The sequence below is a fragment of the Lichenostomus cassidix genome, chromosome 18 (assembly GCF_008360975.1).
Source record: "Lichenostomus cassidix isolate B80296 chromosome 18, HeHo_3.0, whole genome shotgun sequence".
NCBI classification, from domain to species: domain Eukaryota; kingdom Metazoa; phylum Chordata; class Aves; order Passeriformes; family Meliphagidae; genus Lichenostomus; species Lichenostomus cassidix.
Genome location: NC_139498.1, coordinates 7,343,427 through 7,364,819, shown reverse-complemented (window position 1 = coordinate 7,364,819; position 21,393 = coordinate 7,343,427). Strand labels below are relative to the sequence as shown.

General features: G+C 51.7%; 1 protein-coding gene across 3 annotated transcripts in view; it reads right to left on the bottom strand.

Moving 5' to 3' along the window:
* Window positions 1-21,393, bottom strand: part of MGAT5B (alpha-1,6-mannosylglycoprotein 6-beta-N-acetylglucosaminyltransferase B) — a 62,468-nt gene that overhangs the window by 12,021 nt on the left and 29,054 nt on the right. For 2 of the 3 annotated variants that reach the window (XM_085077866.1, XM_085077868.1), the window contains 8 exons: window positions 17,992-18,104; window positions 16,809-16,882; window positions 15,233-15,403; window positions 14,320-14,484; window positions 13,559-13,728; window positions 4,139-4,270; window positions 2,677-2,810; window positions 1,938-2,074 (listed from right to left, as the gene is read on the bottom strand). In XM_085077866.1, the coding sequence (XP_084933992.1) occupies window positions 1,938-2,074; window positions 2,677-2,810; window positions 4,139-4,270; window positions 13,559-13,728; window positions 14,320-14,484; window positions 15,233-15,403; window positions 16,809-16,882; window positions 17,992-18,104 (1,096 nt within the window). The remainder of the gene's footprint in view (window positions 1-1,937; window positions 2,075-2,676; window positions 2,811-4,138; window positions 4,271-13,558; window positions 13,729-14,319; window positions 14,485-15,232; window positions 15,404-16,808; window positions 16,883-17,991; window positions 18,105-21,393) is intronic. The other variant, XM_085077867.1, reaches the window with a different exon arrangement.

Sequence of the window (21,393 nt, the reverse complement as noted above, 5' to 3'; positions counted from 1 at the left end):
AGAGGATTCAGAGGGAAGTCTGCAAAGACCAGAGCTTGCTAATAGCCTCTGATTCCAAGTAACAAGTTCCCAGGATTTTCTTGCTCAGATTTAATCCTGTTTCACTACCTGGAAAATGAAGGGGGTCATCAATTTTCTTCTCTTGGAGACTTCCCTCCTTTTGCTCCAAAGCAGCCTTTCTTTTTAACAATTTCTCTACTGCAGAATTTTTTTTTGCTTGAAAAAGCCACAAAGGGCCCATCCTTTGGATGCTGGATTTTCAGTTTGTTCCAGTGCTGCAAGAGCCCCAAAAGAGCAGAGACTGGGGGGAATAAGGAGTTATAAAGGGGGAATTTGAGAAAACTCTGTATGTTGCCTCAAAGCCTCCTCAAAAGCTGTATTTCTGCCTTCAGCCACGGATTCCTGGACTTCTCTAAGGCTTTCCCAGCTTATTAAAACTTCAGCTCTTATTGTGAGCCAGAGGCAAGAAGTTCAGAGGGGTAGGAAATGAGAAATAAAGGGAAGGGAGGTTTAATGAAATGTTTCTAAATGACAAAAGCATCCTGCTCTGGAGAGGGTGTTCAGTCCAAGGCTGGTAAATAAGCACCTGGCTCCAAAAGATGGAGATGTCTTTTGCCTTTCTAGACCCCAAAATACGGAAAACTCCCTTTATTCCCTTTTTTATTCCATGGAGTGGCACCAGACAGGGAGCAAAGGCCAGGCAGTCTGGCCTCAAGGAACCAGCAAGGCCCAGCCCCAGCCTCCTCACCAAGGAATAAATGACCCCAAATACACAGTTTGGCGAAAACTGATGTTGTTTGTGAGTCCTGAGTAAAAACAGCAAAAGCCTGTGGCAGCCAGGGTGGAGGGAAATGTCCGTTCTGAGGTTTTAACTCTCTTTAGTGCCTTCCCAAATTACCCTAACTGAGCTCCAATGAAACTGCTGCATAAGAAAGGGCAAGGGAATGGTAGAAAAACAAGACAAGATGTTACAGTTCTCCTAAAATGAGATTTAGTGGGTTCCAGTAGGGCTTTTAGGGAGCCCCCGAGCCAGGCAGAGGCAGGGGGGATTTGCTCTCAGACCTGGAGAGTGATGGAAAACCCACAAACACCAGGAAAGAGGAGATGGCTTGGCTGGATCCTGGCTCGCCACAAGCATCCCTGCTAATTAGCAGCTGCTAATCAGGAAAGATGGGAAGGGGAGGAGGTGCAGCCCCCACTGCACCGACCCACATCAATCCCAGCAGCTCCAGAGGACCAAGCCCACGTCAAGGCAAAGTCGACCCCGAGAAAACCTTTTCTCTCCCGAGGAGATGCAGAGGCAAAGCCCAGCAGCAGCTGGTGTGGTACAGTACCTGCAACTGGAGCAGCCCCAGGCGGTGCACAGAGGGAAAAATAGAAATAAATCAACAGACAATGAGAATTAGCTCATTTTTAAAGGCCTGGGACGAAAAGCAGCTTGCTAGCTCTGGAGAAGATGGGGGGAGCAGGCACTGCTTCTGTAGGGGATGCAGGGGGATGGTTTTGGGGTTTGGGGGGGCTGTCCCCATGCAGTGACCCACCCCTCTCCCCCAGGTGTTCCAGGCTAGGGGAGCACAACCCCTTTTCAGAGAGTGCTTGAAAGCAGAGACAAACCATCCCCATCGTAATGCAGCAATCACTGCAATTAATTAATGGCAATCATTATAATTAATTACACAAAATCATCGATACAAAATCATCAGCCTCAGAGCCTGCTGGGAGGAAGCATCACCCAGAGCAAAGAGCAGGGAATGGTGTCCCACCAGCCTCTCCCTGCTGGCTCAGAGGCACTGGATGTGCCCCACCACTCCCCCAGGAATGGGACAAGGCTGGACCACCACAAACACACCCAGATCTGCCCCTCAACAGCTGGGCTGCCCCCCAGCTCTGCCTACACTCCCCCTGCCTGCCTGGCAGGTCGCCAGCACCCCGAGCACACTCACCTTCCAGATGCTGGCCTCCTTGCCATACACCACAGCCATGCTGCTCACTTTGTTGGCCTTGATGAGCTGCCTCTCGGTCTGGTTGAGCTCCTCTGACACGAAGCCCATGAAGGAGTTGTCAGGGGTGTGAGCTGTGGGAACCAAGGGGAGGAGACACGTGGCTGGGCAGATGTTTTTTGGGATGTGCCCAGGGTTGGGGATACAGCCTGAGATAAGCCTGGCTCCAGAGCCTTGCTGGAGCTTGAATCCCTATCCAAGCAGCTCATGAAATGAAGGCTGCAGAGCCCACTCGAGCAGCTCTTCACAGAGTGAGGTGTTTTTAAGGCTGCTAGAGGGGCTTTATCCAGCCAGGAAAAAGCCATGCTTGAGTCATCCAGCAGCCAGTGGGTCACTGGGCTCCTTTCAGACACTCACATCTCCCATCCGTGCCACAGGCAAACCCCAACCTCTGAGCTGCTCCCACCTTTAGAATCCCAGCTGAAACCAAACCAGGCTCTGCAACCAAACCACCCCAGCTGGCAGCTGCTGGCTGTGCCCTGACTGTGCTGGACCAGGAGAAACACCCTGGCCTCTCTCCCTGGATCATTTGCAGCCCAAGATGATGCCCAGCAGGCTCAGGAGCTCCTTGCAGGCAGGGAAGGAAAGAGCAGAGCCAGGGAGGAGGACAACACTGCCTGAGCATCACCTCCCAGAGGATCCCAGAGCTCAGAACACCCTGCCAGGCCCCACTTACGGAACATGGTCATAAACTGGGCTGGCTGCAGGTTCCAGTAGCCCCAGTTGGTGCGGTAGCCCCGCAGGGTGGCATATTCCTCGTGGTTGTAGGCTGGCTCTGTGCCGAACGTGTCGATGACGCGCACACGGCACCTGCAGAGAAGGGATGGTCTGAGCACATCTGCTGTCCCCAGGAGCCTTGTCCCTCATCTGCACCCCAAGCAGAGGGTGTGGGAGTGATGCCTTAGGGTTTTAACTTCTGTATTTTTCCATGTATCTGTAATCAGCTTCTATATTTTTCCATGTATCTGTAATCCTGTAATTCTTTAGTAACTCTAGGCTCCATATAGGGTGCTAAGCTACTGTTCTCTCATTTTTGGACAAAACAATTCCTTTCTAAGCTCAAAATTCAAGGACTCCTTAGTGCCTCAGGCCCCAAGATATATAAACAGCAGTGAATTGGGGGGGAGCAAACTTGGAGTAATTGGCTTCTTTACCTGAAGCTTTAATTGGAGGATTAACCAAACATGCAAATGGACAGAACTTATAAACTATGAAAAACCTGTGACCTGTAATCCATTTGGGGTGTTAGCCCCTGGGTGGGCTGTGAGTGCCCTAAATGTACCTGAAAGCCCTTCAATAAATCTAACTGCTTTTTATTCTTTTAACTTTGTCCAGCCTCTGTTTTAGGTAATCCCTTCCAGGCATCAGGAGCACCCTGAGCAACCTTTCCCAACACTGCTCCCTCCTTGCAGGATAATTTCCCCTTGCAGGACCCTCAGCTCCCTGACAGCTCTGAGAATGATGAACCTCCCGAAGGCTTATTAATGCTTTTCCCAATATCCTGGGAATGCTGAGGCAGGCACTACCAGCACAAGGCTGGGGAGAGAAGAGGAGCAACAAGCAAAGGAAGAGCAAAACAAGCTGAATGCGAGAGCAAATGCATTTATAATAAAAGCAATAACGCAGCTTGTCATTTTTCTCTCTAATAAAATTGTGTAGGATAGTGGAAGAGATGGGAAAAAACATAATAAATAGCAGGTCTATCAGCACTAAATTAAATCACAGATTTTCCTGGCTGGTGATGTAGCAGGGGATGATGACATTTGTCTTGAATGCTCAAGGAGCCAGGGACAGGGCTCCTTACAAATTCCCAAGGCCCACCCCTGGCTGCAGGAATGGAATGGAAACACACACACACTGCAGGCACATGCAGGGTTTGGTCTTTCCCCTGTTCAGCCTCTTTTAATGAGGTTTTACCCTAAATACATGAGGCTCCAAAGTGAGCAGAGTGCCTCGTGATGTGGCAGCAGGGGACACAGCAATTTGCAGCTGGCACCAGGCAGGAAAAAAATCAAAGGTAAAATCAAAAGGTCTGGTTCCTTGGATTGGGGGGGAAGCATCCCTCATGGTCATTAGCATTAGTCTTTGCTTGCTAATTAATGAAATGGAGAATCAGAGCAGGCAGTGGCTTTGCTTACCTGTATTTCTTAAAGGAGAGCCCCATGTGCTGCTTCATCTGCTGGAGGCCATGGTAGTCAGTGTAGATCAGGTCGAAAGGCAGAGGGCTGGTCAAGGGGCAGTTCCCCCGTCCTGGAGGCACCCCTAAGTGGCTGGGGAGAAGCAGGAGGGATCAGCCCCCAGCACCAGCACAACCCTGCAGCACAAACACTCCTTTCCCTGCTGGGCACTGAGCAGGAGGCATCAAACAGCTCCTCTTCACTGGAGGGGGAGGCAGATGGTTCTCCTCTCCTCAGTTTTTATTTCCCAGGCCAAAGATCTGGAGAGTCCTGGTCCCTCCCTGTCTTCACACCTGCTCCAGCTGAGTTCCTGCTCTTCCCACATGGACTGTGAGGCACAGCATTCCCAGCCAGGGCTCACCAGTCACCACACAGCCTCCTTGCACCTCTCTTGTTGAAGACACCAGATTTGGTTTGCTTTCACTGCAGTCGCACCAGTGACAGACTTGTAAAGCCACATCCTTCCTCTCCTCTCTGCCTGCAAGGCTCCCAGCTGAGCCTAAACTCCCTGTTTCCAGATCCATATCCCTCCCAGCACACCCTGGAATATTTGTCTCATTCCAGTCCTTACCCACCACATCCCAGAGCACTCTCACCTTCCCTCTGACTCTGCTGGAAATGCCTGTCCTTGGATGTTGGGCACATTTCATTCATATTTCTCACTTTTGGTCCTGTTCATGAAATAATTCCATAAAACAGGGGCAGCTGGGCCCTGGGTCTCACCCAGAGGGTTTCCAGCCAGTTCCTTACAAACAGCCACGCTCAGCCCCCTTTTCCCTTCTCCAGTGGATAAAATGTGTTATGAAAATCCAGATAAGCTCTACTGACTGCAATCTCTTTATCCATACCATCAGTTACCTCGCTGCCAGGGTGAGATGTGATTAATCCAGCAAGATACAGGGCTGGTAAACCTGTGGTGTGTCTCCTTCCATTTCCAATTACCCCTGTGAACTGATGAATCCCCCTCTCCAAAGCTGTTCCACCAAGTGTACCACTGATGTCAGCCTGACAACCCATCTGCTTGTCTGGACCGTATTTCTTCCTTCTCAGAAAAAAAAAAAAAACTGTGACACCTTCCAGCTTCAGCAGGTTTCTCAAAAATCCATGTTACTTGTACTTGTGATTTCCCAGCGCCAGTTTGCTCAGAGATACAAATGATTCACTCCGCAGCTTTTCTGCTCTTGTATGTTGTTTTTCCTCCTAAAGACGACAATTCCTCATCCTCATAACTCCACTCACACCCAAAAAGCAACAGCATCCTCATGGCAAACCAAACTGCTGAGCTGATTTGGTCCACCCAGGCTGTCTCACTCCCACCACGCAGTTGTCCCGTTCCGTTCTCAGTCCTCCCAACAGGGCTGAGGAATTCCTGTTTTATTTCACAAGTCTGAGCTCAGACACTGTGAAATCTCACCCTTAGCTCCTGCCTGCCAGGGCATCTGTCTTTGTTTTCTTCTGGGCTCTTCACTTACTCCTAGCCCCCATTTGGAGACGGGAATTTATCCCAGCCATGCCTGGAAGTTTTTTCTCTTCTTTAAGGAATAAAAGTTCTGGTCTGGTTTTACACTCCCAGGCTTTGAATCTTTCCCTCTCTCTGATGTCTCTTACTGGTTCTCTTAATTTCTCTGCATTTTCCCTTCTGAACCTGAGAATCTCCTTTCCATCCCTAACTGGGATTTATCTGTTGTTCAAATGGACCAACAGCCCCTGGGTCCATCCCATGAGGTCCTCACCCCTTGCCGAGCCCTTCAGCATTTCATCTCTCAATCCCATGGCTGCTTCCAGAGGAAATTGATGGCATTGCCATCCAGGGAAAGCCAAGGGACACAGCTATCACAAGGATTTGCTCTTCAGTCTCTCACCAACATCAGAAAGGGTCACAGAGAGGCAGTAATTTGTTGGCCATAAGAAATACAATAAAGGGCTCTTGGTCTGCTCCTGGGCTCCCCTCCCTCTCCTCCTGAACCTGGTCTGGTGGATCTATTTTCCCTGATCTTTGCAGGGGTTTGGACCAAAAGACCTTTAAAAGGTCCTTCTGAACTCAGACTTTTCTATGATTCTGTCATGATTGCAAATCCTTGAGCACTGAGCACCAAGATCCTTCTTCCAGCCCCATCCCAGCCTGACACCAGTGAAGGCTCACACCAGACTCCTGACCATGACAGGGACTCCAGAAAATATGTAAATGTGGAAAAACTTCACTGGCCAAAGCCAGGAAAAACAGAAAATTTCAATTTAAGGCGAAGAGCTGCTTTTGCAGCTGCTTCATCGCTCTTGTCACAAGGAATCTCAGCATCAGCTCAGGGCAGCCTGGCCAGGGACGCCGCAGGGGGAGCAAGTTGCAGTTTTGTCACTTTTATGCACAATTTTACATGACAGGACTGATTGGGAAGATGGCAGGAATAGAAAGGCTCTCACCTCCCACAGCCACCTCGGCACAATAAATAGGGCACCGAGGAGACTCAACCTCCCGGGAAGGCTGAAGGGGAATTTTTAAGCCAGGATTTTGTAGCGTTTGAATTCTAAACACCACATTTGCTCACACAGTGCTGCTTTTTCCTCAGCCATCAGCCAAACAGTGATTTACACCAACCTGCACTGTGGTGGAACCAATCCATAAACCTTGTATTTAACTAAAAATCCCCAAACCATTACCCTGTGCTTGCAGCACACACCGTCCTCTAGCTGGTACATGTCACACAAGCCACTGCACTGCAAAATAATCTGTAATTTAAGGAAGCCTTAACCAAGCTCGACGAGGGGCTGCAGGAGGCAGCAATTAGTGTAACTCATGCTGAAGCCTCCAAAAAACTTCCCACCAATTGGGGAGAGCAGATCTGACTCTCCCAGCTCCCATCAACACCACAATCTGCCACACATCCCCTCTCCAGGTGCTCGGGACTTGCCACATCCATTTATGCTCCCTGTGCCATGGCTGCGTGGCTGGAATAGCTCTGAGAGCAGGAGCAGTGGCTTTGAGCAGAACACCTCTTCATTTACCCCCCTTTATCCTCCCTAAACACTTTATAACCACTGATTTTAATATTCCAGTCATGCAAATCCAGCCTGCACCTCCGAGATGGAGGAGGGGGGGGCAATTTTTTTTCCCCCATTCCTCCTTATTTAAACATTCTTTATTCAGGCTTTCATCATTTGCCAGTTAAGTCAACTAATTTTCTACTAAACCCAATTTCACTCATGGTTGGAGTGCAATTTCCCTGATTTTTCCTCGTGCCATGTACTATTAATGGCGCTTGAAATTACGCAAATAAAATTGATGAGCGCAAACGCCGCCTTCGCCACCAGCACGGCCCGGGGACCTGCTGTGGAAATCACCCCATCCCTGCTCCTGGGGAAACCTCCCAGAGTAGCCCCAGGTCTGGCTGGTGATCCAGGGGTTCATCCCATCCCACATCATGGATTAGAACATCGGCTGAGCCCTCACTCCTCTCCGGGAGGGAGCAGCTCCGATCCAAGCGGATACCGAGCTCGCCTCTCCGCCAGCTGCCTCCACCAGCTGTGCCTACTCCAGAATAAATCTCCAGCAGCTTCTTGTCCTGCTATTTTCCTCTTAGAGGTACTTTAATCAGCCAGGGGACCGTCCCCCTCCCCAGAGTCAGATGACTGCAGGGTTATCTTTACATCCCATTGACCTATTTTTAAATTAACCCAGCATTTCTTTCCGCAGCATCACTCCTGGTGCTGGAAAGTCCAGCACTAAATGGATCTCCTGGGCATCTCCTGGCAGCCTGGGCCAATATCCTCTATTACGTTTAATTGCATCTTTTCTGCCCACATCTGCTGCCATCAGCGAGGCTGAGAACAGAGAAAGGAAAAATCCTGTCCTCGCTGCTCCCTCACCTTCTCCACTGCTGCAAGAGCCCAGCAGGCACAGGGATGTCATCCGGGGGTGAAAGATGCCACAGCCAGGCCAGAGCAGCTCCCAGGGCTCTGTGACAATGTGACAACCCCATCACAACCAACAAGTACAAATCTAAGCTCACGAGATGAACATCTTATTGCCTGCCTGCTGCTCCCAGCTCTTCCCCCTGCTGGAATGGACACTCACTAGAAATGAGGATTTCCAAGCAATTTCAGCATGATTTTAAAGCCACCTGCAATGGTTTCACTTTTGCAAGGTGTACCTGGACTGTTTCTCTGGCCCATCATCGATCTTGTTTGACACAGCCCTACCCATCCAGGGGAGAAGTCCAGCAAATAAATCCATATATTTATTTCTGAGCCCTGGAGATGCACAGGAGGGTGCCAGAACAAACACTTCTTTCTGGTCAGAGATTCAGCAAATAACGAAGAACCTTCCCAAGAAAGGAGAAATCAGTATTTGGACTCCTTTGGGGAGCAGCAGAAACTGAGCACTCACACACTGGTGGTGCCTGAGCAGACCCTGGGACAGAATGTCTGTTCTCCTGCCATCCCAGCTCCAAAAAAGGAAATAATTCTTCCCTGTGAGGGTGGTTAGGCTCTGGAACAGGTTGCCCAGAGAAGCTGTGGCTGCCCCTGGATCCCTGCAAGTGTCCAAGGCCAGGCTGGACTCAAATACCAGGAGCACCTGATGCTCCATGAAAGGCTGAAGGTTCCTCCCCAGCGGTGCAGAGCTGATGAATCCCACAGCCTTTCCATGCAGCTCCATCAGGATCACACAGAACCCATCACTTCTGGCTGTTTCCACGAGCAATTCCTGCCTCTCCCACACAACAGCAGGACTGGTTTTGCCAGCTGGAGAGGGGAGGTGAAGCCAGAGCCTGGGCATGGCGCAGGTTTTCATGGGAACAGATGCAAGCCAGAAAGATGGCTTTTATCAGCCAGGAGATAATTAGAAATGTATTTGTCTGGACATTGTGTTTCCATCTGAGCAGCCCTTTTTTGCAGCCTGGGCACACCTCGGTGAGCGTGCAGAGCGCAGGGAAACCGCAGCTCTCTGTGTGCCAGGCACTGGGAGGAGAGTGGGGGCAGTGGGAGCAGAATCTCATCCCGGCACAGCTCCAGGGCTCCATCCTCCCCAGCCCAGCACAGGGAGGGTGGCTCAGCACCCAAACCACACGCTGGCCACAGCGGGGAAAGCTGCCAGCACAGGCTACAGGCACGTGCTTCCAACCAAGCGCTTTGCCAGGACTGGAATTAAGAGTCCAGAACTTGACACGGGAGCAATTAAGCTCCGGGAACACTTTGTAAAGCCCTGACCCCACGAGGCATCAAATCCCATTTTCTTCGACTTTCTGTCCTGCTTTATGAGCAGTTAATTTTGAGGGGACCATTGCGAAAAGCACCTGTCAGCATCACCGAGATCGATACTCCCCAGCAGCTCACAGCTCTGCAGCCTCCTCTCCCCCAGCCTCTCCCTCAGCCCCCCAAAAGCAGCTGGAGATGCCAACATGACCACTCCCATGATCTAAGGATGAGGGCAGGAGCTGGAGCTTCCAGGATTGCCCCTTTTGCTGCTTCTCCCAGGGAAAAAGACAGCATCTCCTTCCTGCCTGACCTCAGGGTGTGGGTGCTCCAGAGGAAAAGCCTCGGTTTATTAAAGCTTTTTTTGCCAGCACAGCCATTGCTCCAAAGTGCTGCTTGTAATTTTCCAGCATCTCCTCATGAGCTGCCTCATTAACAACCCAGCTCAGAGCTTCCAGGCACTTCCCACTCCTCCCCTCCCGAGCAACAACACCAACACTGGCCTGGCTTCTCACCTCCCTGAAAGCACTTTTGGGCCACCAACACAGCACAAGGGGTCTTCAGCAAGGATCAAGTGTTGGCGTTCAGATTTGGGATGGTTCTTCCCTCCCTGCTTCAAGACAGGGCTCAAAACGCTGCTGGCTGCCCACCTAGCACCAATCTCAGAGAGAAAACAGCTCCTGGCTCCCTGCTCCAGCTTGATAGTTTGTTTTCCTCCTGGGGAGATGCACATAGAAACATGGGAATGGTTTGGGTTGGAAGGGAACAGATAGCCCCGTGTTTCACCCTTTGCCTCTCAAGAGGCATCAGAAGCAGCTCACAAATTCACTGGGAATTCAAAGGAGAACAAACACCTGCACTTAGTTCAACTGCAGGAGAGAAAATAGCCCCTGGTGGGACTCGACAGTGGAATTCACAGATCTTCAAAGTCTATAGTGGGTAAAAGATAAACCAGACAAGCTGACCCTGGAAAACCAGAGCTGAGCTGCATGGCTGTGATCTCAGACCCCTCAGGGACATTTGGACAGCGCTGAGCTGAGCCCAGGGTGAAGCCTGAAGATTCCTAGAGCTCTTTATCTTTGTTCCAGCTTAGCATTGGTCCCTAAGCCAGAAGAACCATTTGACACCTGGGCAGGGGAGGTGCCCAACACACAGTCACACTCCCAACCTGGTTTTACCCCAAAGCCTCCATCACCACTTTCTTTGACCAGAGCCCTACTTCTCCTCCTCCTTCATTCTCCTGATCCTCAGCATTCCAGACCCAATCCAGACCAACTCCAGGCACTGCTGCATTGCAATCAATACAGATGCTAATCATGAACACCTCTCAGATAACCACTGGCAGAAGTGTATTCAGGCGAATCTTCCAGTGATCCCTTGCCAATGATCAATACGCGCAGAAAAATCAGCTCAGAAATTTGAAGAGACAAAAAAAAAACCAAACAAGGAGAGAGGTTAATCAGTGCTGAATAATTTATGGGCTCCAGAGAAGGTTTTGCTGAGCAGGAGCAGCTACAGCTCCCAGACATGAAAGGAACAGGGGTTGCCAGAAAAACACACAAGAATGGATTTAACACTTCGCATTGCTGGAGCAAAATATCCCCAAACCCACCCTGCTGCAAGGTCAGCAAGGAACACCCAGGGTGGGAGAGGACAAATTCAGACCTGGTCTACAGAGGGGCAAAGCTTTGCTGCTTCAGGAGGGTGCAGGGGATAGGAAGGGTGAGGAATCAGAGTGTCAGGACTGACTCTTCCCCAGTGACATGGATTTGGCTTTGCTGCATCCCTGCAGCCCCCTGTGCATCCCTGGCTCTCTGCAACCTTTGCCCCAAGCTGTGGCTCCAGGTAAAATCCTTCCTCCTCTAAGGAAGAGCCCAAGAGTAACTATCAGCACAGCTCAGGACTAACCACACACGTTCTGCTAAGCCTCCCACTCGCTCCTGGTCAGGCAAAAGCTTTTCCCAGCACTCCAAGTCCACCAGCAGAGATGTCACTGAGAGACCTGCAGGCATGGGTCAGGATTGCTGACACTACTCGATCCTCCCCTGGGGCAGAACCTCTGCCCCTCTCGTGACACCCACATTAACCCATCTCCTGATGGGCTGCAGGGGGTCCCACTGGTGACCCTGCCAGCGCTGGGCTTGGTCTCCAAAGGGACAGAGGGGACATGGCTCCAGCCCCAGCTCCTGCCTCCACTCACCCCAGCCCATCAATATGGAAGTGAGCAGTTGGTGTGGGTGTCCAGCATTTGAAATGTCACCAAAGCCAGGCACAGGACGCTCACTCGGGGAGGTGGGGACAGTTTGTGTCGCTGGCACATAGACAAGGGCAAGATGTGCAGCCCCAGCCCTGCTCACTCAATTCCCATCGCAGCTACCAAGGGGAAGAGACAGAGCTGCTGTTCCCAGGCATCCCAAGGGACACATCCAAACCCACAGCGGGAGAGAAACCCTCATCCCTGCCGAGTGACTGGGAGCTCCCGGCCTTCTGAGAGAGGGGAAAGACTCCAGGCAGCAGAGCAGCTCTCACCAGTCACTCGCAGAGGGAAATGGGTGCTGCAAAACCCCCGTGAGACTCTGCCAGCTCCTTCCCCTCCCTAAACAACCACCACGAGGTTCGTCGTGGAAAAACACAAACAAGAACCACACAACAACAACAACAACACAACCCTCCCAGCCATTAACTCCTTTCATCCTTGAGTACACGGGTATTATTTAGCACACCATTCCCGCCTCTTTCAGGAGCTGCTGCCTCTTGCATTATGACCAGGATTATTTTTTTGAGTTAATTAGTTAGGAACTAATTCTGTTCATTAATTCTGAATGCTGCAGGGGCTGGGTTGGGGGAGTTTTTTGTTGTTTTTCTCCAGGATTGTTGGTTTTTTTCACTCCCTTTTCCGCATAGCTCATTATGTGGCCGATGCTGGTTTAGCATCTCCCAAAGCCTGCCCGGTCCCCGAGGCAGCTCCAGGCTCTTCTTGATTTATAACCCATCTAATTTGCAATTTCCCTGGTACTTGCCCTCCGCTCGGGATGTCTCACAGGAGGCAAGGAAGCCTTATGAGGTGACAGAAGGCAGCAGTGTCAGCCCAGTAATAACAGAACTGCATCAGCAGAGAGGAGCAGGGCACACCAGTAGCTTCTCCCTCTTTCCATCGCCCCATATCCCGCGGCAGAAAGAGCCCATCCCTCTGGGGGAAATGCCTCCAGCAGCAGCAAATCCCCCCACAGGTCCCCAGGTCACCTCGAGCATTTCCTGGGGAGGGACAATTCAGGGGCCACCACCCTGCAAGGGATGCAGGTTCCACTTGGTATCCTTGTGGTGGCGAAGGAAGAGAGGACGGGAGGGAGGGAGGGAGGGAAGGAAGGGAGGAAGGGAGGAAGGGAGGAAGGGAGGAAGGGAGGAAGGGAGGAAGGGAGGAAGGTAGGAAGGGAGGAAGGGAGGAAGGGAGGAAGGAAGGAAGGAAGGAAGGAAGGAAGGAAGGAAGGAAGGAAGGAAGGAAGGAAGGAAGGAAGGAAGGAAGGAAGGAAGGAAGGAAGGAAGGAAGGAAGGAAGGAAGGAAGGAAGGAAGGAAGGAAGGAAGGAAGGAAGGAAGGAAGGAAGGAAGGAAGGAAGGAAGGAAGGAAGGAAGGAAGGAAGGAAGGAAGGAAGGAAGGAAGGAAGGAAGGAAGGAAGGAAGGAAGGAAGGAAGGAAGGAAGGAAGGAAGGAAGGAAGGAAGGAAGGAAGGAAGGGACTCTGCTCAAACAACACCAGCAAAGCCCCGGGGGTTGAATGCAGCCATGCAGGGTGTGAAGAGCCAGCAACCTGCAGGCCACCTGCATCGTGCAGCCACATGGCCACCAGCCCAGCAGAGAGCATCCCTAGGGAATGGGGTGGGGAAGGGAGTTTTCCCAGGGCTGGATCCAGGCAGGTGACAGGGGACAGGTGATGCTGTGTGCTGGCAGCAGGGGCCACTCTGCTCAGATCCAGTGCCAGGGTCACAGGGCAGAGCCCTGCCCCAGACATGTCCCCATCAGCCCCACGCAGAGCATTGCTTTACACCATTCCTCCCCACTGTCCTGGGATGTAGAAGGAATGGCATCTCTCCTGGCCATGGTGCTGGTGGTACAGCACAGCCCCAGCACTGTCTGAGGTGCAGGTGGGCAAAGAGCCACCCCCAGCCTTTTCAGTCCTCAGTGTAACCCAGCACTGACCTCTGCAGCTCCTTCAGAGAGACCGTGACCCTCAGGCTGTGTCCCAGGATGAAGAGGGCAGCCAGGATGTCAGCCCACTGCACCATCTCGCCCAGAGGGCCTCCCTTCAGCACCCGTGGGCTGAACACATCCCCTGACTCCTCCGTCAGGAAGCCAATATGGATCAAGATCTGCAGAGACAAGGAGAAATTACAGCACTGGGGAAAGACAGTTTGGCTTTTCCAGCCCAGAATGACTTATGCTCCCTGAGTCCCTCCAGCTCCTCTGCAGGCTGTAATTACTCAGGGAGCTCAGTCAGGTGTGCAGACAAATGATCTCTGTCCAGTTAGCACAGACCCGATGGTCAGTTTGGCAGCTCCAGGGCACTCTGTGTCCTGGGACCAGGCTGGTGCTCTCCACGTACATCACAGGCTGCAGCATGGGCTGGAGCTGCATTTCCCAGCACACAGGGGCCAAAGGAAGGGCACCATAAAAGCACCAACAAGAGGACCAGGAACCTCAGAGTGGACCTGCCAGGCTCCTGCCTGCTGCTGTCTCCTCCTGCTGTCAGCAGGATCCATCTCCAAAATCCACCCCACTGCTCAGCACCACCACTCCTGCCTGAATGCCTCTGGAGTCACATCCACGAACCACAGACTGACCCTGCACACCCAGGCTGCTTCCAGAAATGAATTTTCCTCCCAGCTGGCTCCCATCCCCGCTGTCCCCACTCCCCGTGTCCCCAAGGGCTCAGCTCAGTCTGCTCCCCATCACCCCCATACGTGTTTCTGGTCCCTCTGCCGTCCTGCCAGCTTCTCCTCGAGGCGCCGCGCCGCCCGCAGCCACTGCTGGGCCAGGTGTCTGATCCTCTTCTTCATGAAGCTCAGGGACTCCTTGCCTGTGCCAATGAGCTCCAGCAGGCGAGCCAGGTCCCTCCGGAAAGCTGCCTAGGGAAGGAGCACGCTCTGCATGGGGAGGGTAGGGAAAGGGCTGCCCAGCAGCCTGGGAGAGGTTTGTCCATCTCAGCAGAGCTGGTCTGAGTCCTTCCTGCTGCCCTGGAGCTGTCACAGCTCCTCCACTTCCTGCCCCAAATCCCACTGCACCCAGAAAATCTCATGAGAACTGAGATTTCTCAGGGGAGGAAACAAAGGGATGTGTTGGAGTAATCCAGAGGATGCCACAAAAATGAGCAGAGGGATGAAGCATCTCTGCCATGGACACAGGCTGAGAGAGCTGGGGGTGTTCAGCTTGGCCAAGAGAAGGATCCAGAGGGATTTTCTTGCAGCTTTTAAAGGGGGCTTGTAAGAAAGACAGGGATACAGTTTTTATCATTCTGTTGCTTTAGGACAAGGGGTGATGGCTTTAAAAGAGAGTTGATTCAGTCTAGATATGAGGAAGAAAATTTTCATGGCAAGGGTGATAAAACACTGGTGTGGGTTGCAAAGAGAGCTCTCCATCCCTGGAAACATTCAAAACCAGGTTGAGCAGGGCTTGGAACAACCTGTCCACTGCAAGGTGTCCCTGCCCATACCCTTTAAAGTTCCCTTCCAACCCCACCCATCCTGTGATTCTGGGAAAACCCACACAAGGCATCATGGCCCTGCTGACACCAAATATTTATTTCCAGCAGCCTCAGAGCCGATGCCTCCCCCCAAAATCCCTGGAGCAGCAGAAGCCAGGCTGGGCCCACCTTACCTGCCCCCGGGGCTGTGGTGGCAGTGAAGGCTCAGCCACTGTCCGGTTCCTCCAGGGCAGGGGAGGGCAGAACCACTCGACCTCGCTGAGGTAGATGAGGAAGGAGCACTCGGTGCCATCCACGCCGAAAAACGCGTAGCAGGGGTCAGAGGTCCAGCGGGCCCTCATCCACTGCAGGGGGAAAAAAACACCTGGGGCTCATGGAGGGGATGGGACAGCCCTGCCAGCTGCCCCTGAGGGGGAAAACATCTGTTCTGCATCCCCTTTCTGTGTCTGGGAGATAAAAATGGGAGGCAGAGGGTGGAGAAAGGGCTGCAAACCCAGTGCCAGTGCCACGGGCTGAGGTTCACCTCTCTGTTCCTCCAGGGGATGTGGGGCAGAGGAGGAGCCAGGAGGGTTTGCTGGGGGCTCCCTGGGTTTCTAGCACTGGTTCCAGCCCTCCCTGGGGGCACAGCCATTAATCCCCAGGAAATGATGCACCACAGGGGTTTTTCCTCTGGCTGGCTTTGCTGGGGAGCTGCTGATCTCATTGCCCTGGAGCAGCGGGGCAGGGAGAGAGATCTGCCAGCAGTCCCCAGGGATGATTTCACATGGAGGGGAATAACCAGGGACCAGAGCAGTGATCTGTCATCCCCCGCAAGGGCTCTTGCCAGCCTCTTCCTAATTCAGCTACAAAAACAAATCTACTCAGGGACAGGTTGCTGTGCCCAGTCTGTAAAGTGCAGCAATCACCAGGAGGGGAGATGGGATTACAGCCTTCCAGAGCTGCATTACATCCTGAATTTACTCAAATTGCGGAAGGAAAGGATGGCTAACACCCATGGAAGAGAAAAATCCAGCCCCCCATATAATTTTCTTACAGCTTTCAATATCTTTTCAGGGAGACTCAGCCCTGCAGAAGCCTGAGCTTGAAGCAGGCTGGAAAGAGGAGGGAAAAGGGCAATGCTTTTAATTAGCTGATGTAAATCTGCTCTCTGACAAAGCCATCATGCTCTGGGCCAAGTGCCAGGCAGCATTCTGGTGTAAAGAGCAGGTTGGGTCAGGCAGGACATCTGATTTGAGGTGGAGGTCCTGGTCACCTGGAGGAGCTGCTGCTCTGGGCAGGGCTGAGCTTGTTCCCCAGGCACCAGGGAATCCTCCAGATATTTAGGGATGGTGTGACAGAGCTTCCTCCTCGCTGTGCTTCTGGCATTAAACACACAAACTGCAGCAGGCAGGGCTGCAGGCAGAGGTGGTCTCACTGACTCTGCTGCTGCCTGAAGGCAATAACAAGCCTTTTTATTGGGGAAAACTGTCCCATTTGTGGAGCAAAGGCTGCCAGGCAAGGTTGGACACCTCCCTTGTGTTTTCTCCTCAAAGCCCAGCCCTGCTTTGCTTTCCACACCTTTGGCTCTCTCCTCCTCCTTCAACGAGCTGTACATTTCCAGTATTATTCTGGAGTTTTATTCTGGAAAACATCCCCTTCCTCACTGCCCTGCCCAGTTTAACCCCCAGGGTCACTGCTTTGGGTTTTTCCCTTCCCAGCAGCTTCCACCTGAGGCTGAGCACCTCTCCCAGACAGGGAACCCCAACTCACCTCCACCTTCCCGGCGCAGTCAGGGTACTTGGGGTCCCTGGGCACCTCACACTGATCCCTCCTGCCTTCCATCACTGCAGAGAGAAAATTTGGGCATGGGGAGAGCTGGGGCATGACAGAGGAGCTGCTGGAAATGCTGGGGTGGGATGGGATGGGGTGGGATGGGATGGGATGGGATGGGATGGGATGGGATGGGATGGGATGGGGTGGGATGGGGTGGGATGGGGTGGGATGGGGTGGGATGGGGTGGGATGGGGTTGGATGGGGTGGGATGGGGCTGGTAGCCCCCAAGCAGGTTCATGGGCTCCACAGCTGGGCTGGCAGACAGCCCCATCCCTCTGGATGGAGCAGGACATCAAGAACTGAGGCATCTCCAGCATCCTTCTGAAATCAAGGAGGAAACAGAGGAAACCCACCCTGCTTCAATGCTGGGAATTTTCCCCTTTCCTAAATCTCAGCAGGTTCATTTCCAGCACTTTTCTGCTGCCCTCTGCCTGCTCCAGGCCCCAAGTCCCACCAATCCACACTCCTGTCAGCAGGCTGCAGGATCTAGGGAAGTACTTGACAGCCTTTATGCTGTAAGCTTGCAATAAAAACTGTCTTGCTGAGCTGCTGGAAGAAGACTCAGCCCCCAGGGTCAGCTCCAGAATAAGCCATTAAGGGGCTAAAAAGGTAACAGGATCTTTTTTCCCCTCTGTGGCTGGGTTTATAAAAACCACCACCCCTCCTCTAAGCCCTCCTTGGCCCATAAATGAAAAATCATGAGGTGCAAGAGACAATGGAAGGATATTCTGCCTAAACCCCAAGAACCAGACAGCCACGTGGAGAAACATCTGGAGAGCCCAGCTGCCCTCCCAGCAGTGCCAGAGTGGGATGGGAATGTCTCTCGTGGTGCTGAATCCCAGCTCCTGTGAATTTGGATCCAAACCACTGAATTTTTCTGTCCAGGTGCTTGTGCTGGCACTGCTCCTCACCTTTAATTCTGCATTTAATTCCCTGGCGTTTATTCCTGACAGCCATTCAGATTTGTCACCACTCATCCCCCTGAGTTTCCCGAGGAAGCCAACCTCAGATCAGCATCCATTCCCAACATTTTTACGAAATTTTTCATGGTTGGATCTTCCCATGGCAACAGCAAAGCACACAGGGGGTTTGGAGCTTGGGGACCCCCAGGGACACTCACCTTTCCCATTCAGGAGGCTGTTCCTCAGGATCTGATCCACCTTTATTGCAATGTCTGAGACGTTCTGAGCTATGGCCTGGATCCTCTCCATCAACCCAGCTGCTGGCTGGAACCTGGGAAGGAAACCAAATTAACCCTGACCACTTGATGTCTCCCAGTGGTGACACTCAGAGGTGCTCAGAGCAAAACCCATGCCCTTGGAAAGTGCCATCAGGTTGAGCTTGGCCCCAGGATGAAACACAAGAATGGCTGGTGCAGCATTTAACAGGCAAAGAAGTCACTGCCTTCTAGGAGGTTTGACTGAAAAGCTTTTTAAATCAGTATTTATACATGTTCTGCCATTTTTTGCAGTGTGCTGATAAACATGGATCCACCTGTGCATTTTATGTGGGGAAATATTAAATAGGCTGGAAAAAAAGTGTTTTCTTATTTCAGATGTGCTGTGTTTGAAAATCCTCTGCTGTGATTATTGGCTTTGCGATGCACGTAGGAAGCCGTGCTGGGAAGGAAAAAAAATGGGAAAAAGAATAAAAATACAGAGAAAACAAGGTAAAACTGAGGAAGGATGGGGAAGTTTGTGGGCTTGGAGCAGAGTGACAAAAGAATACACAGGAAATGTGGATGTCCTGAGCCAGCCCAAGGTGGGGATCAATTTCTTCTCACAGGTAACAAACAGTAGGACAAGACAAAACAGCCTCACGTTGCAGCAGAGGAGGTTTAGATTGGATATCAGGAAATTATCACTGAAAGTGAGGCCAGGCATTGGAACAGGCTGCCCAGGGGAATGGTGGAATCACCATCCCTGGAAAAACACACAGCCATGGTGCTTAGGGACTTGGTTTAGTGGTGGCAGTGCTGGGTTAATGGTTGGTCTCAATGATATTAGAGAAGTTTTCCAACCTCAGTGGCTCTGAAATTCAAGCGAGTGGAATTCCAGGACCCCAGCAAGGAGCAGAGTGAGGGACAGGGAGCTGGGGCAGCATGGTGACAGCTGAGGATGGCAACCCCAGCAAAGCCCACAGGCACCTTCCCAGCGAGGCTGGAGGTCAAATCCCACCAGTTTATACACCTGCATGTGCTTCCATGGAATCAAACCTAGAATCAACACCGTCCTGGGTAAACAGCCCTGTTAAACTCATCTAAGGGACACAGTGTGTAAACAGAAAAACAGCCCAGTGAGGAGGCTGGGTGTCAATTAAAACCTGCTGTAATCTAGAAAAGGGCACAGAGAACTCCATCCATCAGCTGTGCTGCCTGCCAGACCTGACAAGGAGTGATCTCTCCCCCTCCAACACCTCTCCTGCCACTTCCACCACAAACAGCCACCTCGTCTCGACGAGTTATGCCAGTAAATAATTTCCCCTTCTGCAGTGTTTGGGTTGTAAGTTTTCCCTCCCGCTGCCGCCGAGGTCGTTCTAACACAAGGGAATGTCACATGCAGTGAGCAAAACCAAAAGGGCTACCTTGAATACTCGTGGCACAAAAAATATGTGCTGATGTCAGGTCCTTCGTGGTGAAGTTTTATGTTTGTTCTCCAGCAGATCAGTGAACCCGAAGGCTGGGATTTAAAGTACCTCTGTCCTCAAGGCTAAAAAAATCCTGGTTTTATGAACCGACACTGCTTCGGTTGTTGATTTAAAGTCCATTTGCCAGCAGCGAGCAGCCCACATTTTTCCTTCTGGCATGGTTTACGACCATCAATATTCAGGCTGCATATCTCCACAGGGAGCCACTGATCTTGGGCTTTTAAGAAATAATAATTAAATGCAGAGGACACCATTGCCCCCGAGTCACTTCCAACCTTTGCAGAGCATAAAGCCCAGGTATCCCGCTGGAGCTGCTGCAGCAGGGAGGCTGCTCGTGAGGCCCTGGAAAAATATGGGCACAAAAATAACCTGAGATAAGCTCTGCTTGTCAGCATGGTTCCAAGGAGATCAAATTGTCCTGCTCTGAAAGCTCACCAAGCCCCATTTCTGCAACCCTTTTTCCACCAGCAAGCTGCTGTCAGACCCTACAGGTGATGCAGAGGCACTCAGTAAATGTCTGGGTGGGCAGTTTAGGAGAAAACATCATTATGGGTCATTAGGGTCAGTGAGCCCAAATTCCTGTTTCCAACAGGAAAAGGATGTGAGCTTGGTGAAGATGCTCCCCAGGTTTCTCCATCACTCATGGCAAGGAGAGAGGATGACCACAGCCACAGCAGCACTGCTCCCACCCTTCAGAGCACTTGGATTGTCCCACAGTTCAGCTTCTGCCTTTTCCCAGAAGCTATCCCAGTCCTCACTTGGATCCAAACCTCCTCCCAAACACCCAAGGAACCAGGTGAGCCTCAAAAATCAACAGCAACCTCAGTCCTCACCTCCTCACTGATGACCTCCAGACCTCAGCTCAGCCAGGGCTGAGCCCCCATGGAAATACCCAAACTAAAATCAGGATCATTATCCCAAATAAATGCCTTTCTTCCAGCTCAGCCTCGCAGCCAGTCTGAGTCCTGCCAGGGTGATGGAGCTGGCCCAGGGTCTGTGCCAGCTTGCCCAGCTCTTGAGAAGCTCCAGCTGCTCTCCAAACACAGATTTCACCTCAGAGCCCTTAGATGCAAAATGTGTTTCTGAGCAGGAGCTGCATGAGCATCACAATGCTTTCCCCAAAACACAGAGGATTATGGAAAAGTGGCACTAAAAACATCCACCATGGCTTTTGGCATGTATTAAAGATTATAGAAAAAGGTAGAAAAGTCCCTTCAAAACACAGAGCCAGGCTCAAATCTCCCATGCTCCTCACCCTTGCATGCCAAAGGAGCTGCTTCCAAACCCCTGAGCGAGGGATTTCACTTGGGGGAAGAGCCACACTCCAGTTGGGATCTCTGATGGCTCCCAGTGTTTGTATCTGCTGGGTAACAAGGCCATCACTGGAGCAGCAAGTTTCATGGAAGGCATTAAGGAGGTGACAAGCAGGTTAGGCGTAAGTTACATCAACTATCAGCACAGCGATTTGTCACCCGGGCAGGGGACAAGAAAATAAGGCGTTTAAAGGAAAATCTCCGATGTGAGAAGGTTCTCTGCGCCTCGTAGGAGTTTGATGCCTTGTTCTGAGTAACTGGAGTCACCGGGAAGGACAAGGTAAGTGGTTTGTTCTGCTCAGTGACAGCTCAGCAGAGCAGGAATGTCCCACCAGGTGCTTGTATCCAGGCCAGGATGCCAGCACAGCCCCTGCCAGCGGAAAAAAATCTCCTTTCTTCCAGCACCACCACTGCCCAGGGAGAAGCTTTTTGCCTTTTCCCTTCTTGCTTTTTAAATTTTTCCATAGCGACACTCTAAATGCCACCAAAATGTGCTGGCCCTGTGCCAGCTATTGAAACTACACTCAATCACCACAGCTTTTCTAGAACAATTTTTTCCCTGG